This window comes from Drosophila busckii, chromosome 3R (assembly GCF_011750605.1).
Source record: "Drosophila busckii strain San Diego stock center, stock number 13000-0081.31 chromosome 3R, ASM1175060v1, whole genome shotgun sequence".
Classification (NCBI taxonomy): domain Eukaryota; kingdom Metazoa; phylum Arthropoda; class Insecta; order Diptera; family Drosophilidae; genus Drosophila; species Drosophila busckii.
The window spans coordinates 6,583,139-6,605,253 of record NC_046607.1 but is presented as its reverse complement, the minus strand read 5'-3'; the positions used below and the strand labels follow the sequence as shown (position 1 = coordinate 6,605,253).

Here is a 22,115-nt window from a genome sequence, read left to right as displayed (position 1 = left end):
GTGTGTGTGTGTTTGTGTGTGCAACGTTTGCTACGTTGTCAGTGAGTCAGGCTGCAGAAAATCTTAAACTGACTTAAAAAGCATAAAAGCCAGGCAGGCAGCCCGCCATGTCAAACCGCTTGGCAAAGGTTTAAAGTCGTGAGCGCGTCGCTTGCTCGTCAAGGCAAAAACTTTAAGCAGCAGCAGTTGGGGCGCCACCCACTGCTTTTACTCGCAGCAGCTTCGTGCGCTTGTTGGCGCTGTTGGCTTAATAGTGACAAGTGTCAAAACAGCTACAACTGGCACTTACCTCCCAACACACACACACACTCACCCCCACCCTCAATCCTACAAACATTCGCATTAGCAAACGCATTCGCTGCTGCTTGTTGCCACATCAATTGTGCCCCCTACTGTTGCCAAGTTTTCCGGCGTTTGCCCTTTTCACCACATCTGGATAAATCGCGTCAAATCGCGCCTTTCAATCTCGCTCTGTTTTCTTTTTTCTTTTTCAGCGAATTTTATTGATATGCCAAAATAGGCATTCACCACGCAATATGCTAATGAGACAATGCTGCGCTGGTTGGTGTTGTTGTTGTTGTTGTTGCTGTTGCTGTTGCTAGTGCCGCCTGCCTCACATATAACGTGACATTGCTAATGGGCTTTTGCATGTGCAGACTTACAAAAACAAAGATCATCTCGTTGCTGGACATAAACTATAAAATATCATGAAAATTATATGTCGTACTCATAACATATTTATGTGTGTGTGTGTGTGTGTGTTACTTGCAATGTAAACACGCACACGTGGCGCGTACAATGGCCTTGTGTGTGTTGCAAGCATACCAAACTAAATTTTTAACATATTTTTTTCTTGTGTTTTCGGTTTTTTTGTTTCCTTACTGAGCGTCATAAATAAACGCCATTAAACAAACAATACGCTAAATGAAATTTTATACAAAATAAAGGCAGCGAAAATAGTGTGGCTATCGTTGATATTGTAATTTATGCATAAACAAAGTTTTTTTTCAGGCATTTATTTTCGTTTAAAGCAAAAGTTTATGCAGTTTAAATGAAAACTCAACAAATGCGCTTAAAATAGCAAAAGCCGCAAATTGATTACACTTTGTCATTCGTACAGCAAAAGAAATTCAGTGAGTGTGAGGAGTTCCATTAGAGCTAACAACATTATCATTTCAAGTGTAAGCTACACTGCAAAAAATGTGGTACATTTTTATTTTATTTGCTCCGCTCAGAGCCGATATGTTAACAGTTTATGTTCAGCTCTGTTATTTGCTCTAATAAGAGCCACTCTGTTATGTAAAGATCAGAATGTTATTTGCTCTGCTCAGCGCTTTGCTGTTATGTTAACAGTTTACGTTAAGCAGCTTACATCGATAATCGATACTTGGGTTATTGTTAGCTATCAATGCTGTGACATGTTTGCTTAACATATTTTTTATTATTGTTGTGGAAGCAGAAATCCTTGCTGTACTTTATAAATTAATTAAGAGTTTAAACACTTTTACTAATGTCTTTCCAAGTGTAGTTACGTGCAGCTGTTGCACACACACACCCACACACAAGTCCATTGTTAAGTGCTTGGCCTTCGTTCGCTTTGACGGCACAAACTAATGAGACTTTGCTGTTCTCTAGTTAAGTTTGCTGCTTGTAATTGCCATATGTGTGTGGTAATGGACGTAATTGGTTTTTCCTTTTTAAGATTAGCTTGCCGCGCAACAGCTTGGACGTGTATGAGTCGTCGCTGTGTCGCTAACTTAAATGTCACTTGGCCCAGCATATAGTACACGTTATTCGTTTTAGGCATTAGCCAACGGGCAAAACGCTAACAAGCGGCAAAGTCACAAAATCTAACACGTGACTTCGTGTCATTTACAGCATTTAGCCAAAGCCAGGGTAAGCGATAGCTCCAGGCTTTTGTCTGCGACAACAAAAAGCTACAAAAATTGTATTTAAAGCAGCGTTTAAATAATATTATTGTTGATTATAGCTTTAATTAGATCATTGCAAATTATATACAGAAAAAAATATTTGTGTGCAGCTTAAAGCGCGCTAAAAAGTATGCTATAGCAAAAAGTTTTTGCAACAGCCACATAGGCAACTTTTGCTGTGCAACAAGCACGCTGTGTGGCTCGCTATGCAAATTGTTGAAGTATGCTTGCAGTTTGACCATACAGCAGTTGGCCAGTTGGATCTGCTTAAATTTTGCGAAAATTAAATTAGGCTAATTTTAATGTGCTCTCACTATGGATTGGCCACAGTAAGTGCTTAAAGTGTACTGCATTTAATAACTTTGCCAACCAAATTGAATTATAACAGCACACACATACATACATATATATATGTATATATATATATATATATAAATGTATATCTATGTATAGCAACAAGGACTGTTTGCCAGCAGATTGTTAAAATTTGAGGCCAGCAGCAAATGCTTGAAATGCCTGAGCTCACTCTCACTCGCTCGCTCTCTCCCTCTCGCTCTTTGGCTTGGCGAGTGTCCTTGTCGACAATGTCGTCGTTTAGCCGAAACGTAATAAAATTCTATGGAATTAATTTAATTTTGCATTTTTGGCCAGTGCCAAAGTCAAGTGCACAGCTACGTGCTTTCAATTTCGTATTTCTGCTTCAAAATTCAATTCGAAAATACAATAAAATATATATGCTAACGGCAGAGTAATTGATCAAGCTATGCTGCTTTAACTTAAGTTAGAGTATGACCAGCACAAGTAATTTGTTGCGGCATACAAAATGCGCTGCGGGCGCCTTCACCCATAACAGAGGCATGCTTAGGCAAGTGTGTGTGGCAAGCACAGAAATTGTCACATATACATATGTATATATATATATATATATGCGCATAGATAAAAGCATGCACGCTGGTTGGTTGGTTGGTTGTCTGGCGGAAGATTGGGTTTTGTGTATGGTTTAGTTAGCTTGAAGCTCTGTCTGAGCGTAAAAGCAAATTGAAAATTTAACCTCAGGTTAAAAGCGTTAGCGACAGTTTGAGTTTAACAGCATTAAGGCCGTGTTAAGCTGTCTGCGACACACACACACATAGACGGTTGCTTGCGATTAAGCTAAAAGCCACGCCTACACTGAGCTCTCCCTCTTTGCTTTGACTAGAGCCCACATGCGATTTGCTGCCATCGCTGAATTTGTTTAGCAATTGTTGTTTAGCTTTTTGCTATGCGTCGTCTTCCACGTCTTTGTTGCTGTTGCTGTTGCTGTTGTTGTCGTTGCTGCTGTCGTTGTCTGCTTTAATGTCAAAGTCGTGTAGTTCATTATGTTGGCGAGCGAGGGAGGAAGGAACGTGCAAGCGAGACAGACAGACAGACTGACTGACTGACAATGCTATAAATTTGAACAGCCATCAAGATGATTACTTCCTGCCAGCACATAAAAATACGCTGCAGCGCCAAAAAGGAAGACGCACGCAAAAAATAAACAACGTTGGCTGTAAAAGTGGCTCATATCCTGCACGCATCCTGGCACGCAACTCACAATGCATATGAGTGTACACTGAGCCAAGCTGAAATTATCACATAAATCAGGCAGGCAGGCTGCCTGCAACAACAGCAGCAGCAACAACATCAGCAACAGGCAGGCAAGAGTAACTAGCAACTGTTAAGTGTAAACTCGGGCTACAGCAGCAGCAGCAACAGCAGCAGCAGAGAAGAGAAACAATAAGTTTGGTCTGCAGGACGACAGACGAGGGCAACTTACAAAAGAACAGCATTAAAAGTTTTACAATCGCGTAATGAGAATCTGCTTTAAAACTTGCGCAAGACAGCAGCAACAACTTTGGCTATAACAGCAAATTCAAAACAACAGCAACAGCAATGCCATTGACTAAGTGCGACAGAGAGATGAGGAGCGAGAGCGAGAGCGGTAAACAACTGAAACTTAATTGACGCAATAACACACAAAAGTTACGCACGTCTTAAGTTGCAATCAAGACAGCCAACGCTACCTGTATATGTGTGTGTATCAGTGTGTGTGTTAGCTAAAAAATGTTATATATATAAATAAAAAGCCATGTCCAGCTGACAACTATGTTGGGGCAGCCACTGTGTTGCAGCTGCAACATTAAAACTCGTAAACTTTTGTTAGCTGCAAATAGTCTATGCTAACCATTGTTTTTGCTTTTGTTGCTGTTGTTGTTGCTGTTTGCTTACGGCAAGTGCTTTTGCCTGCATAATCATGATAATTAAATGCAAAATATTTAATATTTATTTCAAGGCTTATGCAAATAAGCTTTTAAGCTTAAGCACCAGAGACAACTAGACAGCGAGCGAGCGAGAGAGAGAGAGCGAGTGCAAGTGAGATAATGAAAACTGCAGACATTGCCTGCCTGAGAATATTTGCATATATTTTGGTGCGCGCAACTAAGTTGCCAGTTGGCAGTAGATAAAAAGTATTAGCCAAGTGCCTGGCATAGCTCAGCAGACAAACTGACTGCCCTGCTATCTCTATTGCGCTCTCTTTCTTTGACTCTGTGTGTGTGTGTGTGTGTGTGTGTGTGTGTGTGTGTGCGGAAGTTAAGCATCAATAAAAATCACACTTTTGGCAGCTTGAGCGATAAATTCAAAGTGCCAATTCGATACTTTAATCCCAGGGATATAATGTCCGCCTGATGACAACGTGATTTCATGCAAAGCATGTTGCCCAGGCCTCCAGTCCAAGTCAAGTTCTATCCAAAAGCTGTAAACAATTGCCCAGCCTGCTCGTCTAAACAATGCCCAGCTCCAAGTCAGAAACGCACAAACTGCAAAAAACACACACACACACACAGAAAAAAACGAGATGTGGCTCAATAAAATCAAACAACAAACGTGATGCCCAGAGACCCAGACCGGGCATTCGGCATTCAGCATTCAGCATTGAGACTCTGGCAAAAGTGCGAGAATCAATTGTGTGTTGACATTTTTATCAGTTTCAACTGGCTCTGGGTCTGGATCTGGGCACGCATAGGCATGTCGTAAGCTCAAATTTTAATACAACAGAGCTACGAGAGAAGCCAGAAAAAAAAAACAGCAAGGAATGTGAAATCAGTGCCAGAGCAATGTTGACCCTTTTACTTTTGGGGCCTGTGAAACGTGCAATGTGGACCCAAAAAAACAAAAAATAAAACTGATGAGCGCACAAGGTGCGTTGTGTTAAATTAAATATGTAAACAGTAAGCTTATTGTTGCTGTTGTTTATGGTGCGTAGCGTTCTTTTGTGAGGCCGTTAGGCTGAATGCTAATGCTTGCTCTGGCCCACGTGGCGTATGCGTGTGTTGTGACAACATTTCCATATTTTAAGCGCTAACCAATGCAGTTAATCCCACGCTCAGCTCAAAGACAAACGTTTTAATCAGCAGTCACCAGCAGCAGCAGCAGCAAAAGCCGCTCGATTAATTACGTTTGCAGATTTACAAACTGTGAGCGCCCTCACCCTTTAATTTAATTGTCTTCAGCTGAGTTTAAGTAAATGAAATCAATTGATTTCACCAATAAGCTCACGCAAGCCGGTTACATGCCAAAGGCACACGCGCATTGCCATGACAGCTTTAATGGCAATGTATGTGTGTGCGCATAGGTATTAATCGTAGGTTCTTTGGCAGCGCTAACCGAGCTCATCAAGCGCCGCTGCAGCAGCAGCAGCTGCGCTGGCGTCAACTGTGGGCATATTTAAGCGCCGCTGTTTGTTGCCGCTGCTGCGGTTGCCGTAAACTTAATAGTAAACAATTACAGTACACACGGATACAGATACAGCTACAGCTACAGATACACAGACAAGCACTTAAGCACATACACACACACACACACACACACACACACATGTGCGAAGACAAACGACAGCCGCAGGGAATGTTGTGGCTTCCGTCAGCGCCTAAAGCTCAAAGCTTTCAGTGCTGTTGTCTGCACTCAGCTCACAGTTGCAGGCAGTCAGACATTTGCTATTTACACATGTGTATCTGTGTGTGTGTGTGTGCGTTGCTTTTGTTGTGCTTTGTGTGCTTGTTGTCCTTGTAACACTTAAAATTTAACACCAAGGCTGTTTGTTTGCTTATCTCACTTTGCATCACTCCACAGCAGCAGCAAATTCTGTTGCTCTCCCACTCCGATTATCTAACGCTTGCTACTGTTTTTAATTGGAATTGTCGCTGCTTATTCCCCAGTCTTGATGTGTAATTAATGCCAGAGTCTTGCTGCTGCTTGGATGGGGGTCAGAATTATTGTATGTTAACTGCAATCAACTGCATTTCCCACTTAAAGCTATCTGACTGTTGAAATTGTTGCTGCTAATTTACATGCACTCAATTTTCGAAAAGGGCAAACATTTTTCAAATGTGCCTTAAAGCGTGCAATGGGCCATGTTAGTGGTATTTGTCTATGGATAGAGCCTAAGCCTATGCGAAAATTGGCCAACAATGCTTGCCAGTGCACATAACACATTTTGTCCGTAAATCCGTTTCCGTAATCGGATTTATTTCCAATTGTGCGCTGCCTATTGCGTTTTTCACACTTTATGCATGCAACTGCTGCTGCTGCTGCTGCTGCTGTTGCTGTTGCTGCTGCTTCTACCATTATTTTTACTTCTACAGTTGCTGTTGCCGTTGCAGTTCCAGTTGCTGTTGATGGCTGCAAACCTTTCATTATGATGTACACATGCATGAGGCATGGGGCACGGGGTTAGCTATACGGCTAAATCGCATTCACCTGAACAGCAGACTTCTAATTAACAATCCGCACGGCACTGGAGCTCCACTCATCGCTGCGAACTTTTGCATTTAGGAAGGCATTGCTTTCGGTCTCGACTCGACTCGACTAAGCCAAGCGCGTTTTGGACACTGCAGACATCCCGCAAAACTAAACTAGGCCACCAACAGTTTTCTTTTTTTTTTTTTTTTTCTTATTTGCTTTTTCCCTGGCACTATATGTATATGTGTATATAAAAAACTGCAAGCTATTTTTTATGGCTGACGACTGCTTGGGAAAATTTGCATACACGCATTTCCCGTGCCCGTTTCCCAAGTGCTCGGGGCATGCCAGAAAATTGTGTGCCAGCAAGTCCGACGTTTATGCAGCGGCGGCATTCAAGGTTTTTAGTAGAATTTCCTTTCTTTCCCATGTTGTTGCCTTGTTTGCTTGCTTTCTTTTTTTTAACATTTATTTTATAGTTTGGCCGACTATGTCAATTCCCTAGACCTGCAGACAGATACCGCACTCACTTAAATGTGCTTTTTTGCCAATGCAAGCTTAAGAAACAAATAGAGAGAGAGAGAGAAAGAGAGAATGAGAGAGAGTGATAGCAAAACTTGGAGTCAACTGTAAAGTGCAGTAAAGTTGGCTTGACAGCAATGTGGCATCATATTTATTATTTAAACTAATTTTTTTCAGCACAGCTTTTGTTTCTATATGTTGTTTCGGTATTTTTATTTTATTCAGTGCCCGCTCAAGTGCAAATTGTTCAAATTACATTTGTCGCTTGACTTTCAAAATTGCATTTGACACGCAAAAGCATTTATAAATTAGTTCTCGTGCAAAACTCGAAATTAAATTTAAGCAAAAACACAATGAGGGAATTTGCAAGAAGAATTTGGCGGCGCATGCCACCCACGGGGACTGCGACAGCGACTGGGACTGGGACTGGGGCTGGGGACTGGGACGTGTTGCATAAATAATCAGCGAGATTTTTATCATTTTGCTTTTTGGATGAATTCAATTTCACTTTTTTATCGCTCGCAATTTACATGCTGCTGTCTATTCTGACATCATGATTGATGTCCCTTGCCGGCGACAGTCAATTATCGTCAATCACTGGCCAAGAGCACACAGCTTGTGCCGTTTGCCGGCTGCCGGCTGCCTGCTGCTTACTGACTTGCCAGATTTGTTGTAACAAATATAAAACGTGCACACATTACTCATACGCACTGTTTTGTCGCAGCAGTAGGCGCCGCCGCCGCTTGATAATGCAACACTACTACAATCATTTTATTTATATTCTTTATGACTCAATTGCTTTTAGTCAGCAGCGAGTCCCCAAAACAAACATAGACTTGCTGCTGCTTCCTTATCGAGTTCAAGCGCAACTCACAGCAATTTTTTATATGTATTTTTATTATGTTTCTGTATTGTATGTTTGTCTGTGTGTGTGTGTGTGTGTGGGTGCTTTTTTATCGCAAAATTGAAATCATTGCCGTCATTTGGCAACCATTATGCATGATATATGCGCTAATCTGATATGCAGGCGCACACACGAACACACGAATCGAGTGAATAAAAATGTCACCGAAAGCAGCAACAACAATCAACAACAACAACGAAAACATCAAGCAAAAGGCAAAAAATATACATTTTATACACAAGACATTGCACAAAGAAAATACTTGAAGCGCACGAAAAAGCAAACTAAGAAACAAGCGAGCAGTCAAAAAAGGCGTAGGCAACTATTAAATACACTTTGAATAGCGAACTGACTAGGAACCTGATGAATTTCAATTGCACTGTAATAATGAGTTCTTTATTAGCTTCAGGCAAAGTAGTATCTAGACATCAGATTTAGTGCCTTTTAAATTCTAAAGGATTTGATTGTTCATACAGACAGACAGACGGACGGACGTATATTGCTCAATCGACTTAGTTTGTCTTTATATATTTTGTATACTTTATGCTCAATACCTTTTCACAACTATGTATGATTTAGTTTGACAAATATTATTTATTATTTATTGTATATGTGTGTATTATAAGTTTATATTACATTCATTTCAAGTGCTCTTCTGTATTAGTATTCTTCACTCTGTTAACTCGTGGACTCTTGTTCTAATCTGTTTACTATGCTTAAGCTGCTGCTTCTGTTAAGTTACTGCTACTGTTAAGCTGCTGCTGCTGTTAAACTACGGCTAACAGAGCAAAGCAATAAACCCACTGCCCACTGCACATTCTACAAATATAATATACCCTCTTCCGTTTGTATGCCAAATGCTCAAGTATATGAAAAGAAACGTTTGCCTAAAAGCACTTCAGGCTGCCAATGTGCCGCGCACTTTTATTCACACATGCTCAAACACACACCCACACATGCAAACACGACATAAGCAGAGAAAGGGCGCACATGGACAGCAGCAGCAGCAGTAGTTGCTGTTGTTGTTGTCGCGTTGCGCCGCGTTGTATGCAACACATAAGCTAAGTAGCTCTGGATGGGAGTCGTCGTGAGTCGAGTCGGCTGGGTGCCTGGATGCCGTGACGCGTGATCCTGTAAAAAGGTTACCAGGCAATTGAGTGTGAAAAATGGTTGAGGGCGTGCGAGCAGCGCGCGCGAGCAGGAAAGGTCGCGTTTTGCCTACGCGTTTGCCGGCGCGTTTGCCTGGCCTAAAGGCAGCCAGAGCATAACCTTGCGACTAATGCACGAGCAGGCAGTCAAATGCCGTGGCCACGACGCTTGCCGTACGTCCTTTGACAGCTTATATGAGTCGGGTCAAAGAGGCGAAAGCCAAAGGCGACGACAAGTCAATAAATATACTTTTGAGATATTCATGCGCTGCGACGGACAAAAGTCGCTGCCCAAGTCAATCTCAAAAGCGACAGCTACAACATATGTTGGCACTGGGGAGGCGCCCATTGACATTGCCTTTTGTTGAGTTTGCGCCATTGCGTCTCACTTATTTTTGGGGGGGGGGGGCAGCGGTGGCCTTGTATAATACGCTTTTGATTTGCAGCAAATTCCATTTTTCACAATTTAATGCGCATTTCGCTACGTGTTGTCGTCAGTGGCGTCTACGCTACGGAAACGTGCTTGGTGTCCAGGCGCAGGCAGCTGGCTCTAAATCTAAGTTTCCACACACACAGACACAAACACACGCTCACGTAAACAATACACAAACACACATTCGCAAACTCATACATCTATCATTACATTTGTCACGTGAAGGACAACGTGATTTCATTTTCCTGTCGCCATAAAGGTGACACATTGCAATTGTGTGTTGTCTGGACATTTGTACACTCTCTGAAATGCGTGTGTGTGTGTGCGTTTGTGTGCGTGTGCGGCAGCTGTGGCAGACAGCGCTTGTTTGGCCTGTCCATCAGTGCGTATGCGTAACATGCATAGTTAATAGTTTAAGCTTTAATTTCAAAGCCAGCTTACACGCTTGTCTTGCTCACTCATTTTTATGATACCCGCTTGGCAGCGCATAAAAATAAAATCAAAGGCAAAATTTGTTGGCCAATTTATTCAAAGAGAGCTGAGAGCGTCATGCAAAACTTTTATTGATTTTCATAAAATGCGAGCGCAAAAACACGTTGTTAAACCACAGTAACGATGGCCCAACAAATTTGCCAGCAGCTGCCAGCTGGCCAACAAACAGAAAAGCGAAACGAAAAAAAAAAAGAAATAGAGCAAAAGCTGCAACATAACTTTAGATTTTATGGCCCACATGTGGGCGTGTGTCGAGAGCGCGTGGCGCGTTCAAACAATTTAGTGTTTCAGTCTGCAGTTGTGTTAGTGTTAGTGTGTGTGTGTGTGTGAGCGAAATTAGCGGTTCGCTGGTTACGGCTGCCTGAGTTGCGCCTGGGTTACGGTTTACTTGCAACAATTGCACGGCGTGTAATCACACGAACACCTCTATATAGACATAGACATAGATGTTTTTGGGCGCTGTCTATGGTGCGCCAAGTTGCACGTTGCACGTTGCAAGTTGCGAGCTCATGAATATTTCACTTGCAATCACATTGTTTTGCCGCTAACTTTTAAGATTGTTTTAGCATGTGGCGGAAATGGGCGTGGGCGTGGCACCCACACACACACACACACACACACACGTAAACTTGGCCACAACAAACTTTCAGCTTTCACTCAATTTCTGCCGTTAGTTGCCACACACACCGGCATGCCGGAAAACCAGTTTGAAAGCTGCCTGCAACTTACAATCCTTGATTCCTTGAAGCTGCAACTCGCAAGCAACTCGCTTTAATAGCTGCAGCAGTAGCAGCAGCTTGCAACTGGCCGAATTATGTTGGATTTATGCAACCGTCTGGAGACCTGGCCATTGCCCAAGCCAACTAGTCAGCCAGACCAAGAGCGAGCTCGACTGGCTATAATAAGTGGCCACTCAAAGGATATTACGTGTTGGTTTTGGCTGCAACTTGGCAGCAGATAAACTTGCCGGCTCATGCTCTTAACGTTGCTGCTGCTTTGGGGGCGCGAACATCTTTGGCCAAATGTGCGTGGATTAAAGTTTTTCTTTTGCTCTCTCTCACTTTTGCTCTTTTTTTTTCTTTTTGGCATGCTTTTAGTTAGTTCTGAACTCGTTGCGGCGCAACGTTTAATGAAATTTTTAGCTGTAGCTCCCCAAAGGCAAATGTGCCAGCAGCGTCGCTGCAACTGCAACTGCAACAGCAACAGCAACAGTTGCTGCTGTTGTTCAAGTTCCGACAGCAGGTACATTTGCAGCAGCGGCAGTTGCAACATGCCGCTGCCATTGCAACTGCCAACATTTTCATATTTTATGCACTTTGCGTGCTCACGAAAATAAAATAAAAATACTATGCAAAAAAGAAAATACGTATACTGTTGTATATACAAAAGCAGCAGCAGCAGCAACAGCAACAGCAGCAGCGCAAGCAAAAGAAGAAAAAAGCATTGTTGCAACTTGTGCTGTGTGGCAGGCACATTCAGCGAGCATTTCAATTACACGAAGGTCAACGGGCAAAACAAATTGAATAACTGGCAATGGGCGAGAGGTGCATAGAGCAAAAAAAAAGGCAAGAAAAACTTGTTTGGATAATTTTCAACTCAAATTGAATATTTGCAAATGTGTGAGTGGCGCAAACTTTTCTTATTCTCTGCGAATAACTTTAATGGAAAAACTTTGAATATCAAACCGCATAAAAAAACAGAACACACACATTCTAAACCGAAGTGGAGGGCGAGAGGGACTGTGGCCAGTCTTAGTTGGCAGTCAGTCGGGCACTAAAATTGGAAAATTGAAATTGAATAGTCGCTGCAGAAGTTAAATGAATGCATATTTACCTAGGGAGCAAGGACTTTCGGCATAAGGACAGTCAAGAAATGTTTGCTCAGCTCAAGCACCATGTGCAGTGCTCCAATTAGTGAATCTCTTGTGTAACGCCAATCGTCTGACAGACAGACGAGTAGACAGACAGACACACACTCAATTGACAGAAATTCATTTTGTTTATTACCAGCGGGAGTGGTAGTCAGTCCAAATGGGTGGGGGGTGGGTGGTGGGCCGGAAACCCGTTCTAAGACTGAACTTCAAAAGAGAAACCAAGCACATGCCATAAGAGGCAGCCAAAGTTGCTGTTCGCTGACGTTATTTCGTTATTATCCGCATCAAGGATTCGATTGACAGGCGCAGGCACGTGCTGCCAGCACACGCCTTTATCCTTGCGAAAATATTGTCACAAGCAAAGGACATCAGCAACAGCAACAGCAACTCTGACAGGCAAAGGCCCCAACGAGTCGCTGCAAATACAAAAGAAATTATATTTACGCTCGCACACTGGGAATGGGGACATGGGGACTGAGGACGGGGACTGGGGACAAGGCGAAAACAAAACACAAATAGGCAAGTGCCGACGGAGTGAGCGAGTTAACGAAATCAAATAAAATGCCGGAAACATTGGCCATTGGGGCTCCAAGCTGAAGTCATGTCAAGGCCCGAGCCCGAGCCTCTGTGTGTCTGTGTGTTGTCCTTGATGACTTTTGCCTACCTACACTTTGACATTACTTGCGTTTCATTTCGTTCTTCTTTTCTTTGCTTGTTATCGCTGTCTTTGTACTATTCACACACACACACACACACAGATAAATACAACATTTGACACTTCATTATTGTGCCCGCAGCATAATCGAATCAATGTCATGCCCATGCCCATGCCGATGCCGATGCCCATGGCCCATGGCTCGAGACTTTCGGGCCTCGCTCGAGTCAAAAGTGCCTGGCCGCTCAACGTGTTGAGCCAATGGCCCCCAAGGCTCAAAGGCACTTGGCCTGTTGACACATTCGCTTAAACGTATTAAATTGTTTGTTGCCATCGCTTGACGCCATCGCCAACGCGTCACGTCATTGTTATGCTGTTGCTTTTGGCCAGCAGCAGCAGCAGCGTCAGTTTATTTATACGCACTTCTTTTTTCTCTGTGTTTGTGTGTGTGTGTGTGTGTGTGCCGCCAACTGTTGTGTCTGGCGCTTTTTCGTTTGCGTGCGGAAGTGCGCAAAGCTACGTTTACTCATTTTGCAATGTCACACGAAAAATGTAATCGATTACATGACCAGCGTCTGTAAGCGGAAACGCTCGTTTCCGTTTGACATTTGCTGCGCATTTAGTGTATTATAAATCCAAATTGAAGTTAAAGCAGCTGCTTAAGCTTCAACGCATTGATTAACACATAATGCGCTACGTGCCTGACTGTTATTTCAATTTGAAAACTGTTTATGTTGTAATTATGCATTAATTATAGCAACGCATAGAGCTATGCATGGACCATTGCATTAACTAAACAAAGCCACAGACGCATGGGAATTTGCCAGTCTAATCCAAAATTTAGCTTTAATATTGCATGACATCTCAACACTTGCAGTTGCATATGTGTGTGTGGGTGTGTGTGTATGTCTAACAAATTGATTAGCAAATCAACAGCAAAGGCAATAAATTATTCTCCAAGGCATAACTGCAGCTGCAATTTAAAGCATATTTGACAAGTTTCATTAGCTTGGCATAATAAAGTGCAGTTTATAAATTTGACAAATTTACTCGAAATGCCCTAAGCCAATTAGTCAAATATTTATGTACACACAACATGATGATGATGACGAGGATGATGATGGTGATGGTGATGGTGACGTCTGTGTGAGTGTGTGACGTCTATATAATTTAGTTGATTTACGTTTGAAGCCAAGAGCCATTTCATATTTAATATTTAATGTTTGGTATTTTGTATTTTGTTGTTTGTTGCAGCATCTGCCCAGGGTCTAATGGCCAAGCATGAGCCCATGTTCATATCACGTTCGGAGACATTTAAATTCATTGCTGGCGACATCATAGTGCTGCCCTGTGAAGTGGCCAATACGGGTGAGTATTTGGTTAACATATATAAATTTAAATCGAGCGAGCGAATGTGTGTGTGTATGTGTGTGTGTGTGTGTGCGGTTGGCCCTAACTCAGTTGGCATGCAAATGCTGCGGTTACGCTTCGCTTGCATTCCCTTACATATAATTAACCCTATATCAAGCTCATGCCTGCCAACTGACCACAACTATACTAATGTATATTAATATCCATGAGAGCTGAGCTCCCTAAGCCGCACATCAGCAACGTTCCAAGCATTTGGCCCAAGCATTTGACGAGCATATGTCCAAGCCGCTGAGCTTGGCTGGCCCCAATAGAGAAATGACGTTTTTGTCGTGACCACTGGCAGTGGCAACTACGTTTTTCAATTTAAATGCGCTCGTGTGTGCGAGATTATTTGTACATAACAAGGATTTCAGCGTAAGCATAAGCAGAAGCACAAGCATCAGCATCAGCATCAGAATAAGCATACGGATAAGGCTAAGAATCTAAGCAAGACTCTGCGGCTGCTGCTGCTGCTGCTGCCAGTACAAACTGTTACATAAAAACTCTGACCCCAACACTTGTCCAGCACAAGTTTTACATACACATGCGTGCGTGTGTGTGTGTGTGTGTTGGGTCGAGTGGACGTCTGGGCGTACACACAAGTGGTTTCGGTCATATCATCCGTTTATTAGAGAGCGTATAGAGCGAGAGAGAACAAAGCATAAGGAATATGGCATTCCTTGTGCGTAGCTCATGCACTTGATTGCCTCAGCAGACAGTTGTCGGAGCTAGCAGGCGACAGAGGAAGCGGAATGTAAATAGCAGGAAGGGACGCACATTCTTGCAGCAAAATTAAGGCTTCAAGGCACTTTGGGGCAACAATAAAAGCGCACAAAAAAAAAAAGAAAACGAAACGAAACGAACGAACGCAGATGAAAGTAAAACAGAACGCAGCGAACCAGTAACGCTCTTAAAGCTTATGCCATGCGGCCCACATTTAATGCCATTTTATGTTAATAAGCAGCCCATACGACAATTTAATTACCGACTTTTCTTTTAGCGGCTGCTGACTTGGCTTTGCCAACAATAATTAAAACCTAAGCCGTAACGCTTTATGCACAAAATTTATGAAAAAAATGATTTGGCAGCGATTTGAGCAACTTCTTATACTTTTTTATGTGCGCGTTGTCGTAAAGTTACGCAATGTAATTGATAGAATTTTTAAAAAGCACTTGCAACAAAGACGGCAACTCAATAATCTCAAATGCTATAAGGCAAGGCCGGTGTATATTTTTCCTGAAATTTATGCACATTTACATTTTATTTTATGACAAAAACCCATAAAATTCGCAAAGGAAATCACATGAAAAACGAAGCGTGCGTATGTGTGTGTGTGCTTATTTGCATATTATATGAAAATTCCTTTAAATACTTATTGCGGTGCTTCGCACTTTTGAAAAGTAATCTTATGTCTTAGCAAGTAAAACAAAATGAGCGCAGCACTCAAACTCGTACACACACACGCACATAGCCTGTTGAGTTTTCTAAATAAATATGCAAGCGTTTCATCATTCATATCAGCAAGCATTCCATCAAGTTGTTTGCATTCGCTTTTTTCTCATTGCTACTCCACACTTGCGCCTGGGGGTATGCAATGAAAAAGTAATTCAGTTTAAATAAACACACACGCCACACCGAGCAGTTGAGTTACTTATGTTAGATAAAGCCGTAGAGTTCATGAGCACTGTAATTTATTAAAAATCTAAAATTTAAAATGATTTGTAGCTAACCTATTATGCATACATTTTTCATGAACTGCTCAAAGCAGATGTCTCTTGACTTGTAGAAATATTTGCATATGAATTAAAAACATTAGGCAAATGGAAGTTGTGTGTTTGCTTGTCAGCTTGTATTAAAATTAATGCAGCTATGCATGATATATGAAAGATCTAAGCTTGAATGCCATTAGTAGCAACTGTTTTTAGCAACTTGCGGTGTAAATCAAACATGAACTGCTCTTGTTGTTGCCAATACTTGCTGCAGAAGTTGTATAATTAATTGCTGTTGCTGTAAAAGGTCGGTGCTTAACTTGTCAGCAGGCATAAAACTATTTTATGCACTTATTACAGCTGCACGACGCGCTCGCACCAAGCTCGCCCAGCTCACCCGCAACAATGCTTCGGAAAATGGGCAACAAAAAGTGGCAGCAACTTGCGACTTGCTCGCAATGTAATAAAATGCAAAAACACAGCAACCTCGTCACTGCGGCTAAACAAACGCTCATTACGCTTTGATGGAGCGGCCACCGCTTGAAACTATTACCCGAGTGGCGGAAATGGAATCGTGCCGCAAAAGTTCAAGTTGTGCAAATAGCAGGACCGGACCAGGCCGCACAACAACAAAGTTTCAATATTAATGCCATTTACGGTTCTAATTTCGCTTTTTACATACGCGCACAGCACTTAACAAATACAAACATACATACCATGTGTGTGTAAGTGTGTGTGTGCTTGTTATAGTGCAAGAACTTGTAGATAATGCCATTTGAAGCGACTGTGTTTGCTCTTGTTCTCATTCGCTCCTTCGATGCGGCAGCCCCAGCCGCAACATCGTTTATCTTCGTGGGTCATCATCTTATAATATTGGCCTTTCCGACATGCAATAAATTGCGCTCAGACAAACAACATGTCGGTTGGTTGCTCTCCAACAACAACAGCAATAGCAGCAGCAGGCGCACAGAGGGCTTGAATAGTTGGCTGGCCCAACAAATTGCGCATACGCACCGTGTGGCTAGAGCAAACAAACAATGCTCACCAACAAAAGGGTTTGCAGGCCATATTTGAATGGCTTACATGTGCATGGCTATCTATGTGTGTGTTTGCTAGTGTCTGTGCTTGTCTGCTGCACAAGTTCGCCGTCCGTCCGTTCGTTCGTGCGTCCGTCGCTTAGTTGCAGAAGTGTAGAAAACTTAAATTTAACTTCAGCTGCTTAAATAAGAAACGACGACCATGGGCTAGCAATTTGTCCAGGTCCAAAGCTGTGTGCTATGTTTATGTTTATGCACCACTGTATATGTATGCGTGCGTGTGTGTGTCATGACATATATACAAAAACCGAAATGCTTTTACTCCGTTTCCGCCTTAACCGGCCAACTTACTGAAATGTATGCAACGAGCAGCCTGCACAATTGTTTGTCTGTATTGTTGTGCTAACGCTTACGCTTCGTGCTTGTTTGTCTGTGTGTGTGTGTGTATGTGTGGCTATTTAGTTTAGAACACTTAAACCGGAAATTGAGGCGTTTTGTGTTCTGCTTGTTTTCGTTAGCCTGTTGTTATTTTAGTTAACAATTTATTTAGTTACATATACACACACACACACTCGCACACATTCAAACATAAATCCCTTTGAAATTTATGTTCACTTGTGCATTATTTGTGCTACGTGCATTGGACAAGTGACTGGCAACACTTTAATAGCAAGTCTTGCCACTTGAGACCAGACACGCTGGCTCACACACGCGCCCGAGTTTTGCAACTGAAGCCCTTAATTAATTTCCTGCTTTGCCAGCCAGCCAAAACGTCTTAAGGAATTTTACAATTAATTTTTGCACAACTTCATATCGTTTGCAATTTTATAGCTTAAATAGTTAACAATGCAAGCAGACTCAAGTCAAAAGCCAAAAAACTTGCCTGCTTTAGGTCAACTACAGCAGCAGCAGCAGCCACGCTATTGAAAGCTAACCCCAACCCCAGTCTAAGCCTGTTAGCAGTAAACGAATTATACTTTTCATTCTAGTGGCAGCTGCTTGGGCGCTTACACGAGGTCTACTTTCAGTTGCCGCCATTGCCGTCGCCGTCGTAGCTGCTGCTGCTGCTGCTGTTGCACGCTAACGACAGCAGGTGGTGTGCGTTTATTTATTTGCTTGTACCAGCTTACATGCATGTGAATGCAAATTTGCTCTAGTATGTGTGTGTGTGTGTGTGTTGCGCAACACTCACTTGCTGCTGCAGCCAGGAGCAGCCTGGTCTGGTAGCCTGGTTGGCTTGTTGATGTTGTTGAACTCATTGCAAATAAATACGCCTTTTGAATGCGCATGTAAATGACTTCATAAGCATTTTATTACCGCCAAGTTTCGCAACGCCTTTGTATGTGTGTGCGTGTGTTTGTCTGTGTGTATTCAATTGCTATGCAGCTTACCATATATGCATTTATGTAGAGATGTATGCACATACGCTCCAATACTGTTAAACAGCAGCCGCAGGCTCGTTTCGTTAATGAGCGCCAGGAGTCTTCATTTCCACGCAGCTAAACAAACAGCAATACAAAAAAAAAGAGCGAAATACAAAAGAAAATTCAATATACCTATGAGCATATTGGGTGTGCAGGCATTGGGTACACGGATTTTAATTTTGTACGAATGCCTGTTCGCGGAAGTCATACATCATTAGTAGCAAATCCGTGAAATTCAAATTGGTATGAAATGCGCCAGCACAGAGGCGTAGACAGGTGCTGCTGAAATGAAAAAAATAATTTGAAAATTAGTAGGTAGTTTGAGTATAATTTTAATAAAACTCGCGTCATTTCACTTTAGTTACGCTCATTTTATTTCGCAATTAGTCAAGACATGATCCTCTGTTATACTTACAGACTAAGTTATTACGCTTTAAAGTTTATGTTAATGCTAGAATCGTTAGGCTGTTAATATCGAGCGGAGGCAGCTTTAAAAGCGTTGGTTAATACTTATAGTTATTAACTATGAGTTGATGTACCCCCTTTAGTAAGTGCTGACTACGCACATGTGTATAATCAACAGCAATGCGCAATGCACATAATGTTTGCTACACAAATTCAAAATTATTGTAGGTACTGCATACAAAAAATTCACGTCATAATTAGACCCTTCTCATTTGCGATCAGTTTAATGAGTTGTTAGGTTTTTGCTGTCTGCATTATTTTTTTTTAAAGCCGCACTTCTATTTGTTTAAGTGTAAAAACACGCTCCCATGTGTGGAGAGCTCAACATAAATTGCAAGAGAAATCACAATTATTGAGTTCGATGAATTTGCTATTGAATGTCTGCCTGTCGATTTCATTGCTTGTTGAAAGCAACTCACACACACAGGCACACACACACACTCAGTTTGTCTGTCTAGCAGTCTCGCTCGCATTTGGGTTGACTTCCTGCCTGGCATATGATTGCAAATGCCGCACATTAGCGGATATCAAGTGGGTGTTTCTGAGTATTGCTGGCACTCGTGCCTTCTGTTTGTGCCAGCACCCCACTCCAGCCCCTCTCTCTGTCTCTTTTTCAATCGCTATCTGTATCTGCGGTTGGTTGTGTCTGTGTCTTTTGTGTGCGCGTCCATGCCAAATTGAATTTCTAGCCTTTTAGATCTTTTGAATTTCCTTGTAATTGAGTCATTTGAATTTTGACTTTTCAATTTACGTTGCGAGCACTCATACATTGAAATATACGTGCGTCTGTCTGTGTGCGTGGGCGTAATTGAAGTAATTGCCATGACGTGTTTAGCAATTTAGCAGCTTAGCTTGCTGCCAGAGATTATAACACATTGATTTTCTATGTTGTTTTTTCAGAACCGTATGTCGTTGCCTGGAAACGCGGCATTGCCATACTCACGGCCGGCTCCGTCAAGGTGACACCCGATCCGCGCGTGCGTTTGGTCAACGGCTTTAACCTGCAGATACGTGATGCTGTGCCACAGGATGCTGGCGATTATATCTGTCAAATTGCCACCATGGAGCCACGCGAGATAACGCACACCGTCGAAATCTTGGGTAAGTACCTAACACTCACATAAGCCTATTCCAATTTTCAATGGCTCTCCAGCCATTATTATTATTAATATTATTTCTTAGCTACATTGTTATGCAAAGTTTGCCACTCAGCAAACATATACATAACATAGCAAAATTTATGCGGGTCCATTGTGTAGCATAGTGAACACCTCGGCTGTTGTAGTAGTTGTGTGCTTTTGTGCTGAGATAAATTAACATATCCTTAGATCCTTGGCCCACTCAAGTATGCAAAATAGCTGCGCTGCAATTTGGCGGCTTTATGGCCACAGATTCAATAGGGAAGCTTTACGGCAAGCGGAAAAATCAAAACTAATCTGCCATTTGCCCTCAAAGCTCAAACGCGCTCTCACTTTCTCTACCGACTGCAAACTGACTCCGAGTCAGTGGGCATCATTCTCAGTCGTAGTCTCTAAAGTCCAAGCCGGCAGCAGCGGATGCAAATTGTCGATCTCCCTTTCGCCCTAAATTTCTAACTACTTCCTGTCGACAACGCATTGTGACTAACAAGCATTGCGCTTCCCCTGTTCGGTGGTGTCTTGTTTCAGCTTTTGTCTGCTTGCGCTTTGTCTTGCTCTTGCTCTTGCTCTGCTGCGTCCTTGGCCTCTGTCTTTGGCATAGCTTCTAATCAGCAATGATGAATAATTTGCATATATTTCCCCCAATTACAGTGTTGCCTTTTTATTTGCATACGTTTGGCTTGAGGGCAGCTTGTGTGCAGGGAGGCGTATGTGCCACGCCTTCTGCATTGCTAACACTTTTGTGTCGACTTTCACACGAGCTGAGCTGAGCTGAACTGAGCTGAGCTACGCTTGGGTTTATATGCGAGGCATGCAAATTGCGTAACAAATCCCCAAATCTCCAGAGTGCGTCAGCGTCGATGCCTGTGAGAAATGATTGAAATGTAGTTTTTGCCCTGGCCTGTCCTTAAAGATATGCTTAAGCGCGTTGCTTTTTAAACTTGACTTCAATTGTCTGGCAGTTGGCCATAAAAAACGCGTATTTATTTAACCAACAGCAGCAACAACGCAAAAAAGAATCGGACATAAAGAACTTTTTTCATTTGTCATTGAAACTTGGTCCTGATACGGCCGTTGCTGCTGCTGGTTCAGCTACTGCCACCGATCCTGGTCATGTTTTGCGCCGTATCGTTGTCTGTGCACGCTTCGCACTGGGCGTGGCTCTGGCCACAAACAAACATTAAAAGTAGAAGGAGAGAGCGCGCGCGAGCAAAAAAAAGTCGATTATTGAAAAGTTTTGTTTATTTTATGTGTTTATTATGCGCTCCGTTTGCCAAATAATGATCATGGCCAGAAATATTTCGTTTATTGAACTTTAGTGCGCACGTAAATTTCCACACCCCAGACTGCTGAGGCCTCCTCGCATTGTTGTCAAAGGCGAAACAAGCAAAATAATGCGCTGTCGAAGTTTTTATAGGCTCAGCAGCAGCAGCATCCCCAGTTGTCTCCCCAATCCCCTCCAGCAGCCAAACAACCAAATTCGCTTCACTGCCATGTGCTTCGACAAGCTGGCATATAAATTTCATAAAGTTTGGCGCCCTGGCATTCGGGCTTGCCAGCTTTTACGAGCGTAAATTACGTTCTGCGTGGCCCACACTAAAGATGAAAAAATAATGTGCGCTGGCCAAAGTTTTTGCACTTGTCGTGGCAGCGCCGTTACAAAGACATTAGCCTGTCCGTTGGTCAAGCAAACAAAACAAAAATGAACGCAGCGTCGCAGCAAACTGCACAAGCAGACCCAACAAACCAAAATTTAACGCATCGAAACTGCTCTTTATAAAGTAAACAAGAGTTGATAGTAAAATATTTACTTGCTTTATAAATAAGGATTCTAAAATGAATCAGTAAAGCGCCACTGTCATTCTATTTGCAAACAGCTGTACAGCTTTAACTTATCGATAATCGAAACCCGACTATGCGCTAAGCAGGCTTAACTGACTATCATCCCATTAAAGTAAACAAACTAATGCCGATTTAATATACAAATAGTGTGCACACAATAAATTGACACGCGCTGAAAAGTTAAATTTTAAAACATTAACATATTCCACATGCCTGGGATGCATTAAGCGCTGTTGCAAGTGCCACCAAAAACCAACCACAAAACATTAAGTTTTGTGGCCAATATGTGTGCAACCATTGTGGTCGCTCATACGATTATTTTTATTAACATTGATTGTCAAGCGTCATGCCAATGGCTTTAAAGCAACAT

The 22,115-nt window shown here is 42.4% G+C and overlaps 1 protein-coding gene across 4 annotated transcripts in view; it reads left to right on the top strand.

The window, feature by feature from the left end:
- LOC108604271 (lachesin) overlaps positions 1-22,115 on the top strand; it is a 109,792-nt gene that overhangs the window by 65,310 nt on the left and 22,367 nt on the right. For all 4 annotated transcript variants that reach the window (XM_017993671.2, XM_017993669.2, XM_017993668.2 and 1 more), the window contains exons 4-5: positions 13,974-14,087; positions 19,665-19,865. In XM_017993671.2, the coding sequence (XP_017849160.1) occupies positions 13,974-14,087; positions 19,665-19,865 (315 nt within the window). The remainder of the gene's footprint in view (positions 1-13,973; positions 14,088-19,664; positions 19,866-22,115) is intronic.